Source organism: Phaethon lepturus, unplaced genomic scaffold, assembly GCF_000687285.1.
Source record: "Phaethon lepturus isolate BGI_N335 unplaced genomic scaffold, ASM68728v1 scaffold8678, whole genome shotgun sequence".
NCBI classification, from domain to species: Eukaryota; Metazoa; Chordata; class Aves; order Phaethontiformes; family Phaethontidae; genus Phaethon; species Phaethon lepturus.
The window spans coordinates 1-17731 of record NW_010559661.1 but is presented as its reverse complement, the minus strand read 5'-3'; the positions used below and the strand labels follow the sequence as shown (position 1 = coordinate 17731).

At 42.2% G+C, this 17731-nt stretch overlaps 2 protein-coding genes across 2 annotated transcripts; one reads left to right on the top strand and one right to left on the bottom strand.

Annotated features, from left to right (window-relative positions):
- The first annotated feature begins 4535 nt into the window (after positions 1–4535).
- On the top strand, positions 4536–9256 carry RARRES1 (retinoic acid receptor responder (tazarotene induced) 1). The gene is made up of 7 exons (XM_010293430.1): positions 4536–4564; positions 5684–5780; positions 6091–6153; positions 7079–7253; positions 7948–8084; positions 8942–9004; positions 9098–9256. The coding sequence occupies exons 1-7, from the start codon at positions 4536–4538 to the stop codon at positions 9254–9256; spliced, it is 723 nt and encodes a 240-aa protein (XP_010291732.1).
- A 3504-nt stretch (positions 9257–12760) lies between these two features.
- On the bottom strand, positions 12761–17214 carry LOC104625725 (elongation factor G, mitochondrial-like; the record flags this gene model as incomplete). Its single annotated transcript, XM_010293429.1, has 5 exons — positions 12761–13133; positions 13922–13975; positions 14851–15011; positions 15723–15867; positions 17052–17214. Coding segments are annotated over 5 exons (655 nt in total), but the record flags the coding sequence as incomplete, so codon positions are not given.
- Positions 17215–17731: the final 517 nt, after the last annotated feature.

Here is a 17731-nt window from a genome sequence, read left to right as displayed (position 1 = left end):
AGGTCACGATTTAAATACCCCCCAAATCCAAGCCCAGCGGCCGGGGTGTTGTCCGAGGTGGCTCCGAGGGACCTGTCCTGGAATCGGAAGCAGCGTAGCGCAGGCCAGGGAGAGGAAAGCGAGGGCCATGGCCGGCACATGATGGAAAGAAAACAGTTTGGTAAGGGAGCATTTTCAGCAGAACCGCTTCTGGAGCGGCCGTCTACTTGGTGCGAGTAGGGACGGAAAGGGCTTCGGCTTTTTTTTTTTTCTGTCTCCAGAGTCCAAGAGGCAAACTAAAGGCAACGCATTTCCCATCAGAAAACATGCCTTTATCTGCCAAAACACATGTCAGAGTGAGGTGACAGAAAGGGGCAGGAGTCCCCGATAGGAGCGGCTACAGGGCCAGAGCTTTCACGTCACGGAGAGCGTGTCAGGGATGCTCGAGGAGGTGCCCAGGGCGTGCCCGGTGCGCCTGCACCCCGATGGGCAGCGCCGCTGCCTGCGAGCACCGTGCCATGCCGCCCGCCCTTCCTTTGGCCACAGGTTGGGTTGTTGGTTGTTTTTTGGAGGTTTTGGGGTTTTTAACAGCTTACTCAGTTTCTGAAAGTAAGACAACAGGCAGAAACTTCTGGGGAACATTTGTCCAAGGCTGTAGCTCCTGGAAGGAAAGCACCACTTTCCTGGAGAGCTGAGGAGGGTCTAAGCTATCACAGTGGATGGGACTTAAAACCAGGCCTTGCGCTCTACCCTTTCCCTCTCAGTTAGTGCTGGGCAGCTCCCTAAAGCGAGGGCCGGTTGTTTTGGATTCCCAGTCTGAGGTGCCCAATACAGCACTGGATTCCACTGGATCCTTTTCATGGCTCTGGCATCTGAAAAGGAGATCTTACAACATTTGCCCTTCAGCACGTGCACAGCTTGTTCAATCCAGGCCCTCACTCCTAAAATTGAGAATAAGATGGTGTAGTGTAAAATTTTTCGTTTCAAGAAAGAAGTTCCAAGCCAGCCTTAAGATGTACTATTGTGCTCCTTACATCATTGAACTTGAGCGTCAATCTTTCACATATAGCTTAGGAACAGTGGTTCCAGAACAATTTGAAGCATGTTTGAGTTGCGCACAGTATTTAACAGACCAGAACAATTTCCAATTACATTTGACAAAACACAAACTACTGCATAACTATTTGGAATTTGTATATTACTTTGCGTAACGCAAGGCTGAAGGATAGTGTTATTCATGCTGCCTGTCTGGGAATGCAAAGACGACGTCCGGCTATAGATTTATCAGAGACCATAGCCTTTAGGTAACTCTGTTCTCATCATCATTCCCAAACACGTCAGTAAACAGGTAGCGTAATAGGTGCTGAGGATGGTTGTGGCATTGCGTTCTTCCTGTGAAATTGCCGCAGACATCTACGACAGAAATTTACTATGAGATTTGATACTTCTCTCAAAAGCCTCAAGTGCTCCTTTTGTATTTACTGGGCAGTGTGCGGATATATATATTTACGTATACAAATGCTTGTGCCTCTTAAGAACAACAGCATGGCCCCTGGGAGCAGCGCACTGGTCTTGTAAAGAGACATAGCGGAAGTAAGAGGTCAGTGCAGATCCTCTTTCCAACCCCAGCGTAACTGACTATTTGCCAGGTAGTTTTGGTTGTGGGGAGGGGAAGGGATTTTTTCCACCATCAGCCACCTGCCTTTTAATATAGGAAAGACAAAAATTGGTTCATTATAGAGAAGTGAAATGCCTCATTATTTCCTCACAGTACTTGATGCTGTAGGAGCTTGCTATAACCCCTTTCTGCTGTTTATTTCCCCTTTTTCTTTGCACGCTGTGTGAAAACGAGAGGAGAAATGCACTACACACGGTCACTTCCTTCTTTCCTGTCCTCCACTGTAAAAAAAATGAAAAGAATTTCCTGGAAAGAATGTGCTATATTACATGAATGCAGGAGACAGAAATGTTGGGGTATTTCTTATTTGGTTGGGTTTTCATTTTTTTAATATTTTTCTTCTTTTTAATAAGGGTAGTTTCCTAATTGGTTAGTATATTACTGGATCTAGTAAAATAGTATAATTTTATCATGGAATTTAATCATGAGCATTGTATTTTAAAAGTAACATTATTAGCCAGTGAAACTGTGGTAATTATAAACAGGACTGGAGACAATCACCACTACGGTAACTCTGTTAAACGTGAAGGATTTTTTCAAGTTCAGGTAAAATGAGACTTCAGTGCTTTTCCCTCCTAGCAACAAATATCAGAGATACGCCAAACATACAATAATTCCTACCTTGCCATTGGCTGCAGTTTTCTTTTTGTTGTCCCTTCTCGTTGATGTGGGTTTTTCTTAATTTAAGGGAGTATCTTCTAGGAAACAGCAGCATGCATCTCCTGGAATTGTTGACAGCTGCACTTTAAAATACATCTTTGAGAAGAGAAGCATTACTGTGTGCCAGCTGAAGAACCTAGAATTCAAGAGAGAAACTTTCAAAACACTGACATAGCAGTCTCTGGTACCAAGCTGTCCAGGAAATCATAGCTGAGCTGTAGGTAGGTAGGTGAACCAGGAGGTGAAGTCTAAAGGTAATCCCAACTAAATAGCAACATTTGCTTAAATAGGACTACAAAATACAGTTTTACAGGTGGATATTTCTCTTTGCAAGCTAATCTTGACACAAAACAGCGTAGTATCAGGACTATGGTCCTAATATTAGGAAGTCAGTTAAAAGATTTCTACTCTTTCCAACAGTCAGGACCCCACGTTAGGGTGAGAAAGGTAGAGTCAGTGGCAGGGTAGGTAGATTGTCTAGGGAAAGCTAGATATGGAGAGCTGGAGAAAAGAGCCTCCTCTGCTGGTTTTTCCCTCCTGCCTGGGGCAGCCCGAGAGCGCACCTGGCTGCTTGTGGATCAGACGTCTCCAGCACTTCCAGAAGCCACAGGCCACCTGAGCTGGCTTGCAGGGACGGTGGCAGGAGGGAATCCCACTAGGCAAGACCCCAAAGGACATGCCTCTCGCTCCTCTCCCAGCAGGGCTGGCTTCTCCGTGCCTAGTGACCAGGTCAGCCCTCTGATCCAGCGACAAAAACTGGTCCCAGGGAAGAAAGGCTGGTGGGGCGACACACAGGAGAAGAGATGGAAACCTGTGGCAAGGGGTGAGAGAGGGATCACCCCTTTCTGTGCCAGTGGGGAGTTAGCAGTGTAAACCAATTGCAAAACTGGAATGAACTGCTCTTAAATTGCTATTCTGGCCTTTACAGTACTAAAAAATCTGTCATGACAGTTGCATTAATTTTGAGCCTGGAAATAAAGCAATCCCGTGACCCAGATATTCAGTGGAAAAATGAATTACTCACTTGTTTTCTTCTCTTCTGGACACTTTTATCTTTGGCTGCCTTTAGCCAGCCATCACTGTGTGATGTCAAATATTCCTGAGCTCTTATTTAACTCACACTATGTGATGGTTTACAGCGATGCATTTTGGGATGATAGTGGAAATAAAAGTGGTGCTTTTCTTCAAAACTAGAAATACTTCGGTACAAGGTAAAATTATTTCATGCCAAATGTACCTTCTCCCTCTCCCTGGTAAGATCAAAGCCACCCTCTGGTATGTGTACCCAGATTGAACGTGTATTTTAGCTGTGTAGTGCCACTTCAAAGTTTTCTAGGGGAGTAGTATTGCTACGGTGGAGTTGTTGCAAATGAAGAGAGAATATCTGCTTCAAAAACCACATATGCACAGAGTTATGTATTCTTTTTAAAGTGAGTGTTTACCCAGTTATTAGTCATGAAGCTTTTCTATATCCTTCTATTGAGAAGAATCAGAGGCTGAATAATGAGTTTATAAAAAGTTCCAATTGATTTTGTTTTCTTTATTGGTGCTTGGTATCAGGCAAATGCAATGAAACTGCCGAGACATTTTGTCAGAATCTGATTACTATTCTCAAAGTTATCACAGCCATATAAACAATTTTTTCTTCAGCAGACAGAAGAGGTGACACCAACACAAGAACGAATACTATCGGAAGAAAAGTTGAACATATTTTAAATGACTGAATATGCTGGACAAAAAAGATCCAGCTTAACCATAAAAGAGCTTCTGTTACAGCCTTTAAGACCCTGACGCTGTAACTGGGACTGTGCAGTCAGGCTGCTGTACTGTGCCCCTTGAGGAAAAGGGGCTTTTTTTCTCCCGCTTCAGAAGCGTTGTAGTTCAACTGACTCAATTTCAGGTTCTCTCATCTGCAGTACTAATGACAAGAAAAGGAGTAAGCCTAGGTCACTGTGCTTAAAAAATACCCATAATTGATCAAACGAAGAACGTTGGAAACGATAGAGATAACACCTCTTGGGTAGCTTTACAATAATTAGAAACTTAGATTTAACTGCACTGATTATCATGAGAGATCAGACCCTTCTTTCAGCACCATGAGTTATTGATTCTTTTGTAAACCTCCATTTCAGAAAGCTAGTTTTTACCATTTTGCTATGCTAAGAGTGTCTGTTCATGCCATGATCTCTGTCATTCTGAGGACAAGATTTTAGCCAATATGCAGAACGAGGAGGCAGAGAAGAGCCTGTAAGCCTGAACTCGTCCTCTCTCCATGCCCTCCATTCCCTTCACGGTGCCAGCTGGGTCCAGCTCCAGACTTGCCTCATCGTAAAGCTTCTAGAGGGGATTTCATAAAAATAGAGCAAGTGACTGACCCAATTTGCCCTCTTATCTACTAAAGGCAGGTGCCAGGCTGACGACCTTGCCCTGGGGATGAAACTTTGCTAACACTGTGCTGTGTGTTCAGTGGGGAAGAAAGTATGGTGGGAACACAGAGGCCCAAGTTCAGATAAATAAAACACATGCACGTTTGCTTTGGGTTCTAATCTTCAAAATCGTGCAAACTGCCAGAATTCCCCTGTTTATCTGAAGAGCATTGTTTAAAAAATGAGTAAGACTAACAAATTGGTGCCGTTGCTGGAATACAGCAATTTGAGTCACATACAACACATAATGTCATTTTACAAGAGATTAGTTGAATAAAGTTTTCCGTACTATTTGGTATTTGGAATCCCCACTCAAAAATACATACAGAAATTTCAGAAGTGAATATACAAATTGGTAGGAAAACATGAGACTGACTAATGAAGTAAAGAGCAGATAATGCAAATACTTTTGATGAGGCTCTGCTCTTACACTATTAAATGAGACACCGATCCTGTTTCAGGGTAATTAGTATTTTTCATGGCCGACATTAAAAGCTAGTTAACGTTTCAGCATGTGTGAGGCCAGGACAGGCTGCAACATCCCACACTAAAAATACAATTTGTTAACTGAACCATTTCTGTCAGCAACAGGAAAAAAAACGCAAAACAAACCGAAAAAAAACCCAAATCCAAGAAAATGACATCTTTCAAAGGTGTACATTTCTAAGGCTTTTCTGATGTTTTGTGCTACAAGAGGTGCTACTGCCTGCTTCCCATCAGCAAGAAGTATTCTTTTATTTTTCCTCAACAAGTGGAATTTTGGATAGTCGATTGGGCAACTAAATGACTGGTACTTCCAGGGCAAAAGAGAGCAGACAGATCGGAATCCTGCTCTGACTTGCTATGTGGTGAAATTAGTCCCTTTCCAGTCACCACAGAAGAAAACCCTAGGAAGGTCAGCATCCCTAAGATTAAATTAGCCTGTGTAATTCCCGTTCAGCTGTGAATCGGTCAGGAAGATTCGATTCAATTATATATTCAAGGGCACTGTGATAGCCTGTGCAAAAAGTACCTCCTCAGAAGCTGAACGCCGATTTGTAATTTTATTATTTTTAAAGTTACTCAGTATCAATCTGTCCTGTGAGGGACTTGGAGCTGCACTTTTTTTCTTGCATATCTCTGTGAAGAAAGGTTTTAAAACTTCCCTTAACAAAAAGGATATTTATTGTTGGCTTTAAGACCCTTTGTGTTTGCTGCTGGGATCATCTCGGTGCATCTCATCTGAGCAATTTCCCGGTGCTACAAGGCCGTGAGGTCGCCGCGGCACCGCACCCTCGTTTTCCCTCCTCAGTGCTGATGTCACACCTCATATAGGTACACTGATGGCTGAATCCTTCTCTCTTCCAGAGCATCCCCGACTCCGGACACAAGTACTACCTGCAGTTCACGACCGAAGACTACAGAAGTGGGGTGAGTTTATGACCCTCCGCGTTTCTTCCGACAGCGTACGTTAAATGAACTTCGACACTTCCAAAACAGGGTACACTTAATTGCTGTCGTAAACGGATCTTTCACAATGGAAAGACTCACCTTTATGCTCCTACCTGCCTGGCCAGCATGGGGCATGGTTTACTCTTAGCACCATCAGGGTATCTCAACTAATCAGTCCTCTGCCTCCGCCGGGGTCCAAGTGGTCGGAGCACCGTAGGTACCCGCTTCGCTCAGTGCCTGAGCGACTGGCTCCGTCAGGCCACCGAGCGCCTGAGCGAAACTCTGCAATGTCCAAAGTCAGTGTGACAGTATGGTCCTATGATCCCCTTGTAGCTCCTGCTGTGTCCACACACCAAAATGAGAATAAAGAGCTGACACAGTTGTGTGTTCTTTTTAATTATACCCCCCCACACGCTCATTCTGTCAGACAGTTGTCATTTTGTCATTAGCAATTTTACTGTAAGCATCTGCTTTTCCATTACACGCACGTTTTATGAAATTCAAATTATTTTCAGAATATGAAGCATTAGATTATTTTTGTTTCAAGAATGAAGTATCACACAATTAAAATTCCTGTTATCGATTAATGTTATTTCTTGAGAACTCTCAAACGTATTTCCAAGATGACTTTGTGCATTTCTGCTACACTTTTTAATTAAAAAACTTCTGTTAAATCACTTTAGCCTTGTGGTTTTAACCTATTTACTTTTCTGGGAAAAAAATTTCTATCCTTCTAAAGACTTTCTTGACCCCCTTACAGCTTCATACAAAGCGTGTCACAAAGACATATATGTACTTCCACATGTATACTTCACATGTTAGTACCAAGAGCTTTTTTTAAGAATGTGGTGCTGGTAAATAAAATCTCAATTAAAGATAACAGTTTTAAATTCTACCTTTACAGGAAAATGCTGGGAGCTGCCTTGCTACAGTGTTGTATCCGAAGACAAAGTCTCCGCCTGTTGTCAGTATCAAGTGCATGCACACCAAAGACCAGAAGCAAATCCAAGAAGAGGACAACAGACTGTACCAAAAAATTAGGCACCAAACCAAACCAGTAATTGGAAACAATATTCCAGGTATATTCCTCCAAATAATCAATTGTATTTCATTTTCTCTTAAAGAGTGTGGGCACTTTTAAGAGCACAAGCAAATCCACGTGTTTTAAAAAGGAGACACACATATTTACAGTAGCACCCTAAAACCATAGAGCTAACTATCAAAACAATTCCACTTGCCAACGATTCCTGGGGAGAAAAAAACCCGCTGCTTTTAGCAACAATGGCAGTCAACACAACGTTGTGAAGGTGTTTGGGGTTTAAAAACAAGCCTGTGCAATTTAATATTCAAGTAAATGCAAAATGTCCTCAAGTGGCAACTGCCTTACCCCATACACCTTCCCCAGCTGCGGGTGGGAAATTCACAAGGGATGGCTAACAGATTTTCCACCCTGGAAACAGAGTGCCCCGGTCCCTCTTTTCCTGCCGGCTAGGTAAGGCCCTCCGTCACCAGGGACGCTGGGTTTCTCACCTCCTTGTGGGGACCTGCCAATAGTGCCTCTTGGCAACTTCAGCTCCGTCACGCTTTCATACTTTTACTGTGACTGCAGGTTTAGCATCATTCTCCTTCCCGTTCAAGACTGTAACACGGAGGAGGGAAGAGCCGCTTCCCAGGAATAGTGCTACACCAGGCAAAAATGCTCTGTGGTTTACCATTTTCCTGCTGAACAGCCAGAATGAATCGTTTTTATGTTACTCTCTTTCTCCCTTGCAGACAGCTACGGCAATATTGAACCTGCCCTGGAGCCAGTGTGGGCTTTGGCTGTTGCTGGCAGCAGCTACATAATGTGGGAAAAGTCAACAGAGAACTTGGGTTACTTCATGGCGCAAGTCACGTCGGTGAAGCAGTGGGTAAGCGAAGTGGGAATCACACGTCTGCGTTAGAGAAGCTAACAGAGTCTCCCAAGCAGCAGAGAATAAAACTACCGTCAACAGCTCACGCTCTCCCCAGTGGGTGTGATTCTCCCAAAATCCCAGTGGCTTCTCCATACAAGTATCTCTGTCTCTGGACAAGTATTTCGTCCAGATTTTGGTGGAAAAATTTTACTCATTTGGACCAAATTTGCTTTTCTTTCTTTGCGTGAGTGGATCTGTTGGCTTCTGCAGGTTTAATCAGGAGATTTGACCATATGGTCCTGCAGTTTGTGAGCCCCACACCAACTCGCTCCTAGTACTCTTTGCCCTCCTAGCCAAGCTCAAAGGTAGCATCAGTCTAGTACCCAACACGTACTCTCTGGGGAACATACCTTACGCCAGCAGGTATGTTGGTATATAGGAGGTCCCAAAACTTTGTTTCCCTCAGTCATCTGAGATCGATAGACACAGTTCGTTTTTTACTCCCTAGCTATTCAGAATGAGATTTCTCTGAACGAAAGATTAATAGGTAAGATCCTCAAATTTATCTGAGGGTTAAGCTCAAGTAATTAGCACCTGATTTAGCCTAGCTTCACGTCAGAGAGCTGTCACACTGCAGACCCACACTCCAGTTAGTGCCTTCAAAGTTTTTATGCAGGTAGTGCTCCTAATTTCCCTTCTCTTCACATACAAAACCTCCCTTACTCCAGCCACCGACTGCAGCCATCTCAAGCCCTATTCATCTTGCTCCCTAAGCAAGTTAAATGCAGTGGAGTAAGTCAGAGTGGACTCTAACCTTCAACAATGTAACTTGTGTTCTTGATTTTTTTTTTTCCTCTTTGATGCATGTCCAGATAAGGAAAGATGATTTTATTGAGTTTGACTACACTGTCCTACTCCATGAAATTCCAACACAGGTAGGAAAGCATATGCATATAATACCTCCTTTCATCAACAGAGAAATAGTACAAAGATCATAAAAGACGTGCATTTTTAAATCTGTTCTGCAGGAAATTATTTCATGTCACATGCGCCTCACCTGGCTTCCTGGTCACCCTCTGAAAGTGAAATACTTCTGTGCTTCAGAGAATCGGGGGCTCGAAGATGGATCTGGATTGGAATCTGGATCAGCTGCTGGGCTTTTACATGAAAGGGGAGCAAATTTTTAAGAGAGATTGTCAGCTTTATGTGTATGTATTAAATGAGAAAATCCTTGTGTTAATAGACCCGGAGTTGTGATAATTTTTCTATACAAGTCACACAACAGTGAATTCAGATGCTTTCACTAGTCTGTTTTGTTCCAAAATTAATTCCTCCAATTTCTTAAACTGCAAGACTCAGGTGTTCTAGAGTTCCACCTAAAAACTTTGCTACTACGTATATACACAGCTAAACATACACAAGTTGATTTTACGTCACTAACTTACTGTTAGAGTCACATAGGGCCGAGGTTGGGTTTTCTTTCATGATGCTGCTGTTCGACCCCAACTTTCCATCTTCGCCCAGCGTCTGGCCTTTAAAAGGATGTGGACAAGCGTGGGCAGGGAAACGTCTCCCCACAAGGCCCTACAGAAGCCGGTAACCAGCGTCTGCATGGCCCTCGTCCCGCTGACGCACCGCGGTTCCCTGCGGCGTGAGCTTACAGAAAAAGAAACTTTCTTCTCTCAGATTTGCGAAGGCAAGTCAGAAAATATTGATAGAAGGAAAACATGTTTTGTTGTCTCCCCACATCTGACACCAGTCCAGAACACTGCAAGGCAGTGTCTGCCAGGCAGAAATTGAGGATGGTGTCTTAGTCTATTTGCAGTATGACACAGTTCTTGCTATTTTACCTTGAACGAAAACAGGCAGAACTGCAAAGGCAGGAAGGCTCTGTACAGATGAATTTCCACATTTGTGTTTGCTGGGGGAAGAGCCCGCTGCCAGAATACACCGTCAAACAGCTCTTGTATTAATGCCTGCCATGCCCTGTACCATCGCAACACAACCAAGCCCTACTGCAAGAGCATGTTGTCCTTTCACACCAAGTTCTCCATATGGGCTTCCAGCAGACCCACTGTCCTGCCTTTGTTCTCCAAGATTGTGCCAAACTGTCTCCACTTTGTCATTTTTTCCCCCATTAGCAAGACTTCCGCCAGGTTAAATTAACTCCCAATCAATAAGTACACCCTACCTAGGCAAACAAGCGACGGTCTCTGCCTTCTGGAATGGTTATGTTCTTTATAACTCGTCGTATATTGCGCTATCGTTGATCTGTAATCGGTAACAATGATTAAGGCATTCAACATGAAAGCTTTAACTGGGGGATATTAAGGCTGGGTGATCTGCTAACCCCCCAAATTCAGGCATTTTACACAAGTGTATTAGGGTCTGATATACTTTTACTGACTGAAGCTTTTTATATCAGCACATAATAGGCATTACAATAAATTCAGTGAAGCAACATTTCACATACTCTCGGTGTTTTCTTTTGTGCTGGTAAAACATTTCTCATCCTCAAAAGCATGAAATCAGAGCTTATAAAGGCAACATTTCTTAATGAAATTGGTGACAATATTTTTTAGAATTAAACCAAGAAAATAGTATGGATTTTGCATTTTGGGGCTCTACTGTAGCAATGCACTTAACCACAAATTTAGTTTCCTTACCTTGTTTTTGGCACTGCTCGCCAGACCTAGAACAGAGGATCAGGCACTTCCAACTTGCCAGATGGGTGTAACTTTGACTACTAACGAGCAACACAAACTTACATCAGTTAAGAAACCGCACAGTAACTTCTAGACAAGTAGCAAACCTGCTGGAATTCAAAGGCAACATTTCGCCCAACTTCTTTACGGCCAAGATTTCTGTCAGTGGATCAGAACCCAAAATCATACAGTTTTTACCCAAGAAAAATTCTTGGTTACATCAATGCAGACATTATCCGGGTTGAGGCTCAGACAGGTTCACAGGGAATTCTTCATGCTAAAAAAACCACGCACAGCCTATTTCTAAGAGGCACGGACAAGAGACGAGGAATAGCTCTCCCATCTTTGCTGCTAGGAAGAGTTCAACTAAGTCAGATGTACTGCAAGGGCTATCTAAAATTTGATTAAAGAAAACAAAAAAAACCCATCACGCACAAAGAAAATCCAGGGCACTCCAAAATTAGGCCCTTGCTAGCGCTTCTTCCACTGTCCCCCACTATCCATTAGCCTTCCCCTTCCCGCAGGTTTTCTCCCTCGTGCTGAAGTTCAGCAGAGCCCGCTGTGCCTCAGCTGCCCCTGCGCTGTGCCAAGCGAGGCCATGCTCTCATCGGCTGCCTAAGATTTGGGGAGAACCAGCACACGTCTGGCAGAACCCATTAGCCAGGAATTTACACCATGACTGCCCTCTAATAAGCATAATATAAAGAAATAATTTATATATTTAGATCAATATAAAGATATACTTACAGCAATAAATATAAGCATTTCTGTTTATAAATAGATGAAAGTATAAATAAAATAACAGCCACCCCATTTCTTTCTTGCATTCATACTGCTTTTATAAGACATCTTTGAATTTTGGTGAACTTGCTATATTTGCTTAAGAAAATTTCCAAATGTCAGAGAACCTGCAGGGTTTTTCTTGAAACAAGTTCCAGCTGAGTATTTTCACAAAAATAAAGCTCCAGACATAAGGGAATCAAGAAGGATCTGGCCCAAAGCAACATCATGCAACATTATGGCCTGTGTTTAGTTAGCATTTACACGCCCCTGACAAATCTCTGACACTGTACTTTTTTCAAGGTTAAAATAAATAATTTTCACTGCCTTTCCGTGAAGGCAGAGGAAAAGAAGCCCAGCCATTACAGTTCTGTCTGCGTCTGGTAAACATCAACCACAATCCTGTGCCAGGAATGTAGCTGGTTTTGAACTGGAACATCCTTCTCTGTTTACTGGAAGTCTGCAAAAATGCTGTTAAGCTGAGTAGGTCAGGAAGAGAGAGCACGCAAAGAAAATTCAGCGTGGATCTTCTGGTAGCAATTAAAAATAAATAGTGATGATAATACCTTCTCTCTCTCACCTAACTGTGACATCCTTTTTTTATCTTTCCTCTATGAATGAGCAAGATCTACTCAACTGATTGCCAAGCTGAGCATCAGCAGCAACATGTCCTTTTGACTGTAAGACTCTGGGAAAATGAATCTTTCATTTGGCTTTCTAACAAAGAGCCAAGAAAGCAAGCCCATAAAATAAATCCACGTTGTTCATAGTTTTGGAAAGAGTTAACTTCTACGTACATTCTTGTCAACTTGTACCATCCAAGATAAGCCAATGTGGGGACAAGCAAGTTGCACTGACAGCTCACTTTACCCAGTTCGTTTGGACTTCGGAGGCTCCAAGCATTGTTCCTGAAGGATGAGGAGGGAAAGTGACGTTCGTTCTCCAGATGGTACGCTGTAAGTGCAGGAGCTAAAAGGATCTGTGCTTGGAGCATGTATGTGAAAAATGCTCAGTATTGGATGACGCCACCCCTGTCCCTGTCCAGCAGTTCATAATTACCCGAGTCTCTTAAACTAAAATTTTTGAACTTTCAAAACCAGAGAAACAGTAACTAGCCTAATTACAAAATAACAATGTATCAAGTAAAAAAGTAAAATTATTTTAATACAACTGGATTAAGACAGATTTCAAGACAAATTATCATCAGTGTTTTAACATTGATATATTTTGTTAATGAGTAGCATTTACATGTGAACAATTCCGTTTGTAATCTCCCGGTGGCTGCTGAGAATACCACAAAGGAAGGATATTATGATGAAATTACCAGCCCTAGTCCCACTGCAGCCTGCACTTATCCAGCCAGCCTTGATTGCTTCTACCACTTGGGCAACCGAGCTTTTAGAGAAGATTGTGAAAAACTGTTCAATGCACTCAAGAGGAAAAAATGTCAGCTCTTGGCTTTGCCCTTCTTTGCAGGAAGTCGTCCTGTTGCTTCGAGGTATTTGTTAATTATTTCTTCTTGAGTGCTGGGCGAACATGGTTGATATTTACAGTATTCCATCGTATATTCACCCTTTCCCTGCAGAGTTGGAAGAAGAACAGTCGAAGTGAGGATCATAAACATGTAATCCTATTTAGCAGTAGGCCACACCCTAACCTCTGAAATGACATGCAATAATAATTTACAATGAAGCATACAACCACCATGTACTGAGGCACGTACACACGATGTGCAAAACCAGACAAACGGTATCTGAACACTTTTTTTGATACGAGACTATAAGATCACCATCTCATCAGAGTGACGATTCTGCTTATCTGAAAATGATCACAGTATTAATAACAATATTAATAACAAATTAATATTCCAGTGCTCACAGAATACCAGCACTCAACGTGTCACAAGATGTGGAACAGCAAATTTTATATAACACATGAACTTGCCCAATTCAAACACATTCAATGAGCATGTAACTACAGGCATATATATTATTTAAAAAGGACATCTTGATAACGTGAGCACTGCTGTCAAAAATCTCTTCTACTTGCAGATATTTATAACTTAAGGAGTATGCCTCAACTTTTCCAGCCTGTCAATTTAATACGTTCACTCATAGCTATCACTTCATATTACTTACGAGACTGAATCTCTTCCCTCCTCAAAGTATGAAATAGAATTTTTGAAAAATAATTTTTTGTCCAGAAATGACACAGATGATAGCTATTACAGACTATTTTCCTATTTTGCATTTGTTTTGATTTTTATTGCTTTTACTGCTGCATATGCTATGTATATAATGATGCAAATTAGCACCCTTGATTTACATAAATGAACATGTTCTAGTAAAAAGTACCAGGAGTGCTTACCTCTGTGCAAGACCTCAGCTCAGTGGCGTATCCAAACATAGCATTCAGTGGCACCTAAAATCCAAGCATACTATTCTTGTAAAAACAAGATCTTTTTCCATCAGCTTTGGGTTATCATCCACTTAATCTCAATTATGATATAAAGAGTCAGTAAAATCTGGTGTTCCTTGTAAACAGTACTGATCTAATTATCTATTTTTGTAAAGTACCCCTTATTTCAACTAACTTATATTCACTATGTGTTTTTAGCCGGAAACCCTAAAAATCTCAGAGCGTGAATGCACCAGAGCGGGGAGCATCCCAAATACAGTAATCTGCGTCACCCAGCAAGAGATGGTACATTCAAAATATCTCAAAGACAGCAGCTCTAAACACAATTTACAAAGCAGGAGTGATGTAGCATGTGGCTTGTCGTTAGCCGAGGTTTTGCGGACATGATTTACCCTACCACCGCTGCTAGATGTACGCTTCGACATGACCTAACATAAGAATAAGTAAGTTTTTAGAAGGGACATAAAAGAAAGAACAAACAATGAAGACAAGTCATTTGCGTTGACCTGCAATGATTACAGTTAATGCAGGTAACGGCTGAAGGAAGGCAGCTCACAAAAAGATCTTCCCCCTGAGCTCTGTGCCCTCTCCCTCCGAGGCAGCACCACCAGCCCATCTCAAGAAACCCGAGTTCTGCTCCTTTGGCTGCCACCACGTGATTTTAGGTTAGCAACTCGGCTTCTCTGGAGCAAGACAGATTTACAGTAGGCTTACTAATACTGCACAATACACTGCCACAAGTTGAAAATTGATGTTATGCTTATCCACTGTAAAATTTGGCTACAAGTTTACACATATTAGTCAATAAGTAAAACAGGAATGGAGTCAAAAGGCAAAGCAGGAAAATAAAAGGGCAGGAATCAATGAACAACACAAACCTCAGCATAGAGAGTAAAGTAACCCTCTGTGCCGTCTTGTCCTGTGATCACTCCGTGACGGCGATTAATTCCTGCTATCACCACTCCTTGGAATTCAGTGGGTGCCATCACCTCCACTGACATAATGGGCTCAAGTATACGCACAGTGGCATTTTCCATAGCTGGAGAAAAAAAGCTCGATTAAATAATCATACCCTGGTGCCTACCTAGATCGTGTGTACTAAATAACCTCTAATTTGGCAATTGAAGCCTTGCAAGAAGCCACCCAAATCCACTCCAACCGTAAGATTGGACGGGACAGCTAAGACAACTTCTTTCCCAATAGACCCACGACAATGAAAGCAAGCAGTAACGTGAAGTTGTGTCTTGCCAGATTGCATAAATTAACTTTCAGCTAAATTCATATGCAGCTGAACAAACTAAAGAACAAGGCTGTTATCACTCAAGCTACCCCTCTGCACAACAACGAAGTGTTTTATGGTTAATGCTAAGCACTTCTTACATCAGTGGGGGAAAACAATAACTGACTATGTGGAATTCCAGCTCCCTTGCCTTGTACTGCTGAGACTGTAATGCTGAGAGGCACGCAGTCAGATAGAATGTTATTTTCAGACCTGTGCAAGGATGAAGCTGCTAGTGTTTCTTTATTCTAGGAAAAAGGATTTGCTTCATACAACTAAAAGAATTATTGTGCCTCCGTCAACATTTCTATAAATGCTTGCATATATTCTGCTGTACGCAACCAGCCACACTCTGAATGTATGTATGGATACACCAGGCAAGAAATGAACCTATAGAAATAAGGTCAGTAAATTTAGCTCCAACAATAAAGACACCAGCAGGACTATGCGTTCAAATGACCAGCTTCATACCTTGCTTTAGGGCTCCTTCTCCTGCTCTGATGAAAGCGATTTCACTAGAGTCCACCATGTGATGTGCACCATCATCTAGGACAAACCGGACTCCAGAGATCTTGTGCCCTGATGCAGGACCTTTTTCACATGCTTCTCGGAATCCCTGTCAAATAACATCTTGGAGTTAGCAGTTTTTAGACCAAAATGAAGCTTAAAAATGAGCAGCATTAACATCAGCATATAAAACACATTAAACTTAAAAACCAAAACAATAATAACAGACAAGGTTACATCTTGGATGGACAAGGGGTCCATCTACCCCATGGACCTTCTTGCTTGATAAGATGATGGAAGAACAAAAGAGTAGGGAAAATTTTTCTTTCCCAAGCATTTGAAAACTTTGTACTACCATTCTTTGGCACCTCAGTTTGATACTGATGTTTTTTAGAAAAAGAAACTGTGTAACAAGCTAAGGACAAGAAAAAGAAATGTACTCAGGATTTTTCTTTGTTAAGGGACTGTATGACCAAAAACTGAAAGAATGCTCCACGTGGAAAGAACTACTCTAACCATTCGACTGAAGAATAAGATTCATTTCAGAATGCATGGTTTTTCCAGGACTTGGCAAAAATCTTTTAAGTGTTGCATCATGGAATAACAAAGGAATTATTTTAGGTTGATCCATTATTACGGGAACTGAAAAATTATGCTAGGTACTACTTAAAGTAGTACATGATAAATTATACAGTTACAGAGAGACAGACACAGAGGAAGCCACAGAAGAGATGAAAAAGAAAGAATATTTGGTAATTCATGCAGGAAACCTAGCTTAATTACCGTTTCCTACGTAACTGGCCTCAGGGAAGTCACAAAAAAAGTTACATAGCTAGAGGGTAGAGTTGAGAATCAGCAGGAAACCTAGCTTAATTACCGTTTCCTACCTAACTGGCCTCAGGGAAGTCACAAAAAAACTTACATAGCTAGAGGGTAGAGTTGAGAATCGCACAGACACAATCAAGAGCAGAAGAGGCCCGTTAAAAAGCAGATTCAACAGGAGGCTTGTTTGTCTGTACGAACAGAAAGCCTACCTTTGGCACCGCGGCACTGCTATGGAAACAGAGCAAGCACACACCACCAAAGAAAACAAACAGCAGCTTCTAAATTAAGTGGAAAAGCTAGGAATGTAAGATTAAGCAGAGCCACACAAGTTTGATTCTGCTTCCAGTGAAGTAACGGGAACAGCCTCCTTGCCTGAGGCAAGACAGCCACAGTAAACATGGAGCGTATAGCAGGAAAACAACAAAAATCAATTTCTTGTACCATACCCACACACAAAACGCTTTGTACCTTTTCAACAGCAGGCACAAATTGTTTTGGAATATTTGTGCCAACGGTTCTGTCTTCAAACTCCAATTTTGTGTAGTCCTCGGGATCCAGGGGCTCCAGAACGCCTATGACTTTGCCATACTGGCCTGCTCCGCCCGTCTGTTTCTTGTGTGTATACTCAAACCTAAGGACAAACAAATCCCCCCCAGAATACTGCATTATTCATTACACAAACTGTGCTCTAACCACCGTTTTCTAAGGAAAATGTTCCCATTCTGCATTTTGCTGTATCCGATTTGGCCACGGGTTAAAAAAAAATGGCTAAATGCCCTAACAGCGGCTGAAACAACAGCTGGGGATATTTAATGCCCGAAGAGGGAGCACCACGATTCTTCATCTGGCAAGCAGGAACCCGAGAGATCGCGATAACTCAAATCTCTCAAAAAAATAGCTGCAAAACCAAGCTGCTTCTGTGTGCCAATAAAGCCTGCTTACCTTTAGGCTTGTGCTTTTTGTTGACTGAATAGCAGTATTTTGTTGTTGTTTCTGCACATACCTGCAGTTTCCACCCACAAAGTACTTTGCCGTTAGGGGGATATTTAGGGGCAAACCTCGCGAATATGAACTATTAAAGGCTTTTCAAGTGAAACCGGAGGGAGCCGAGGTCTCTCCCAAGCACCTGCCCGCTGCCCCGCCCGGCT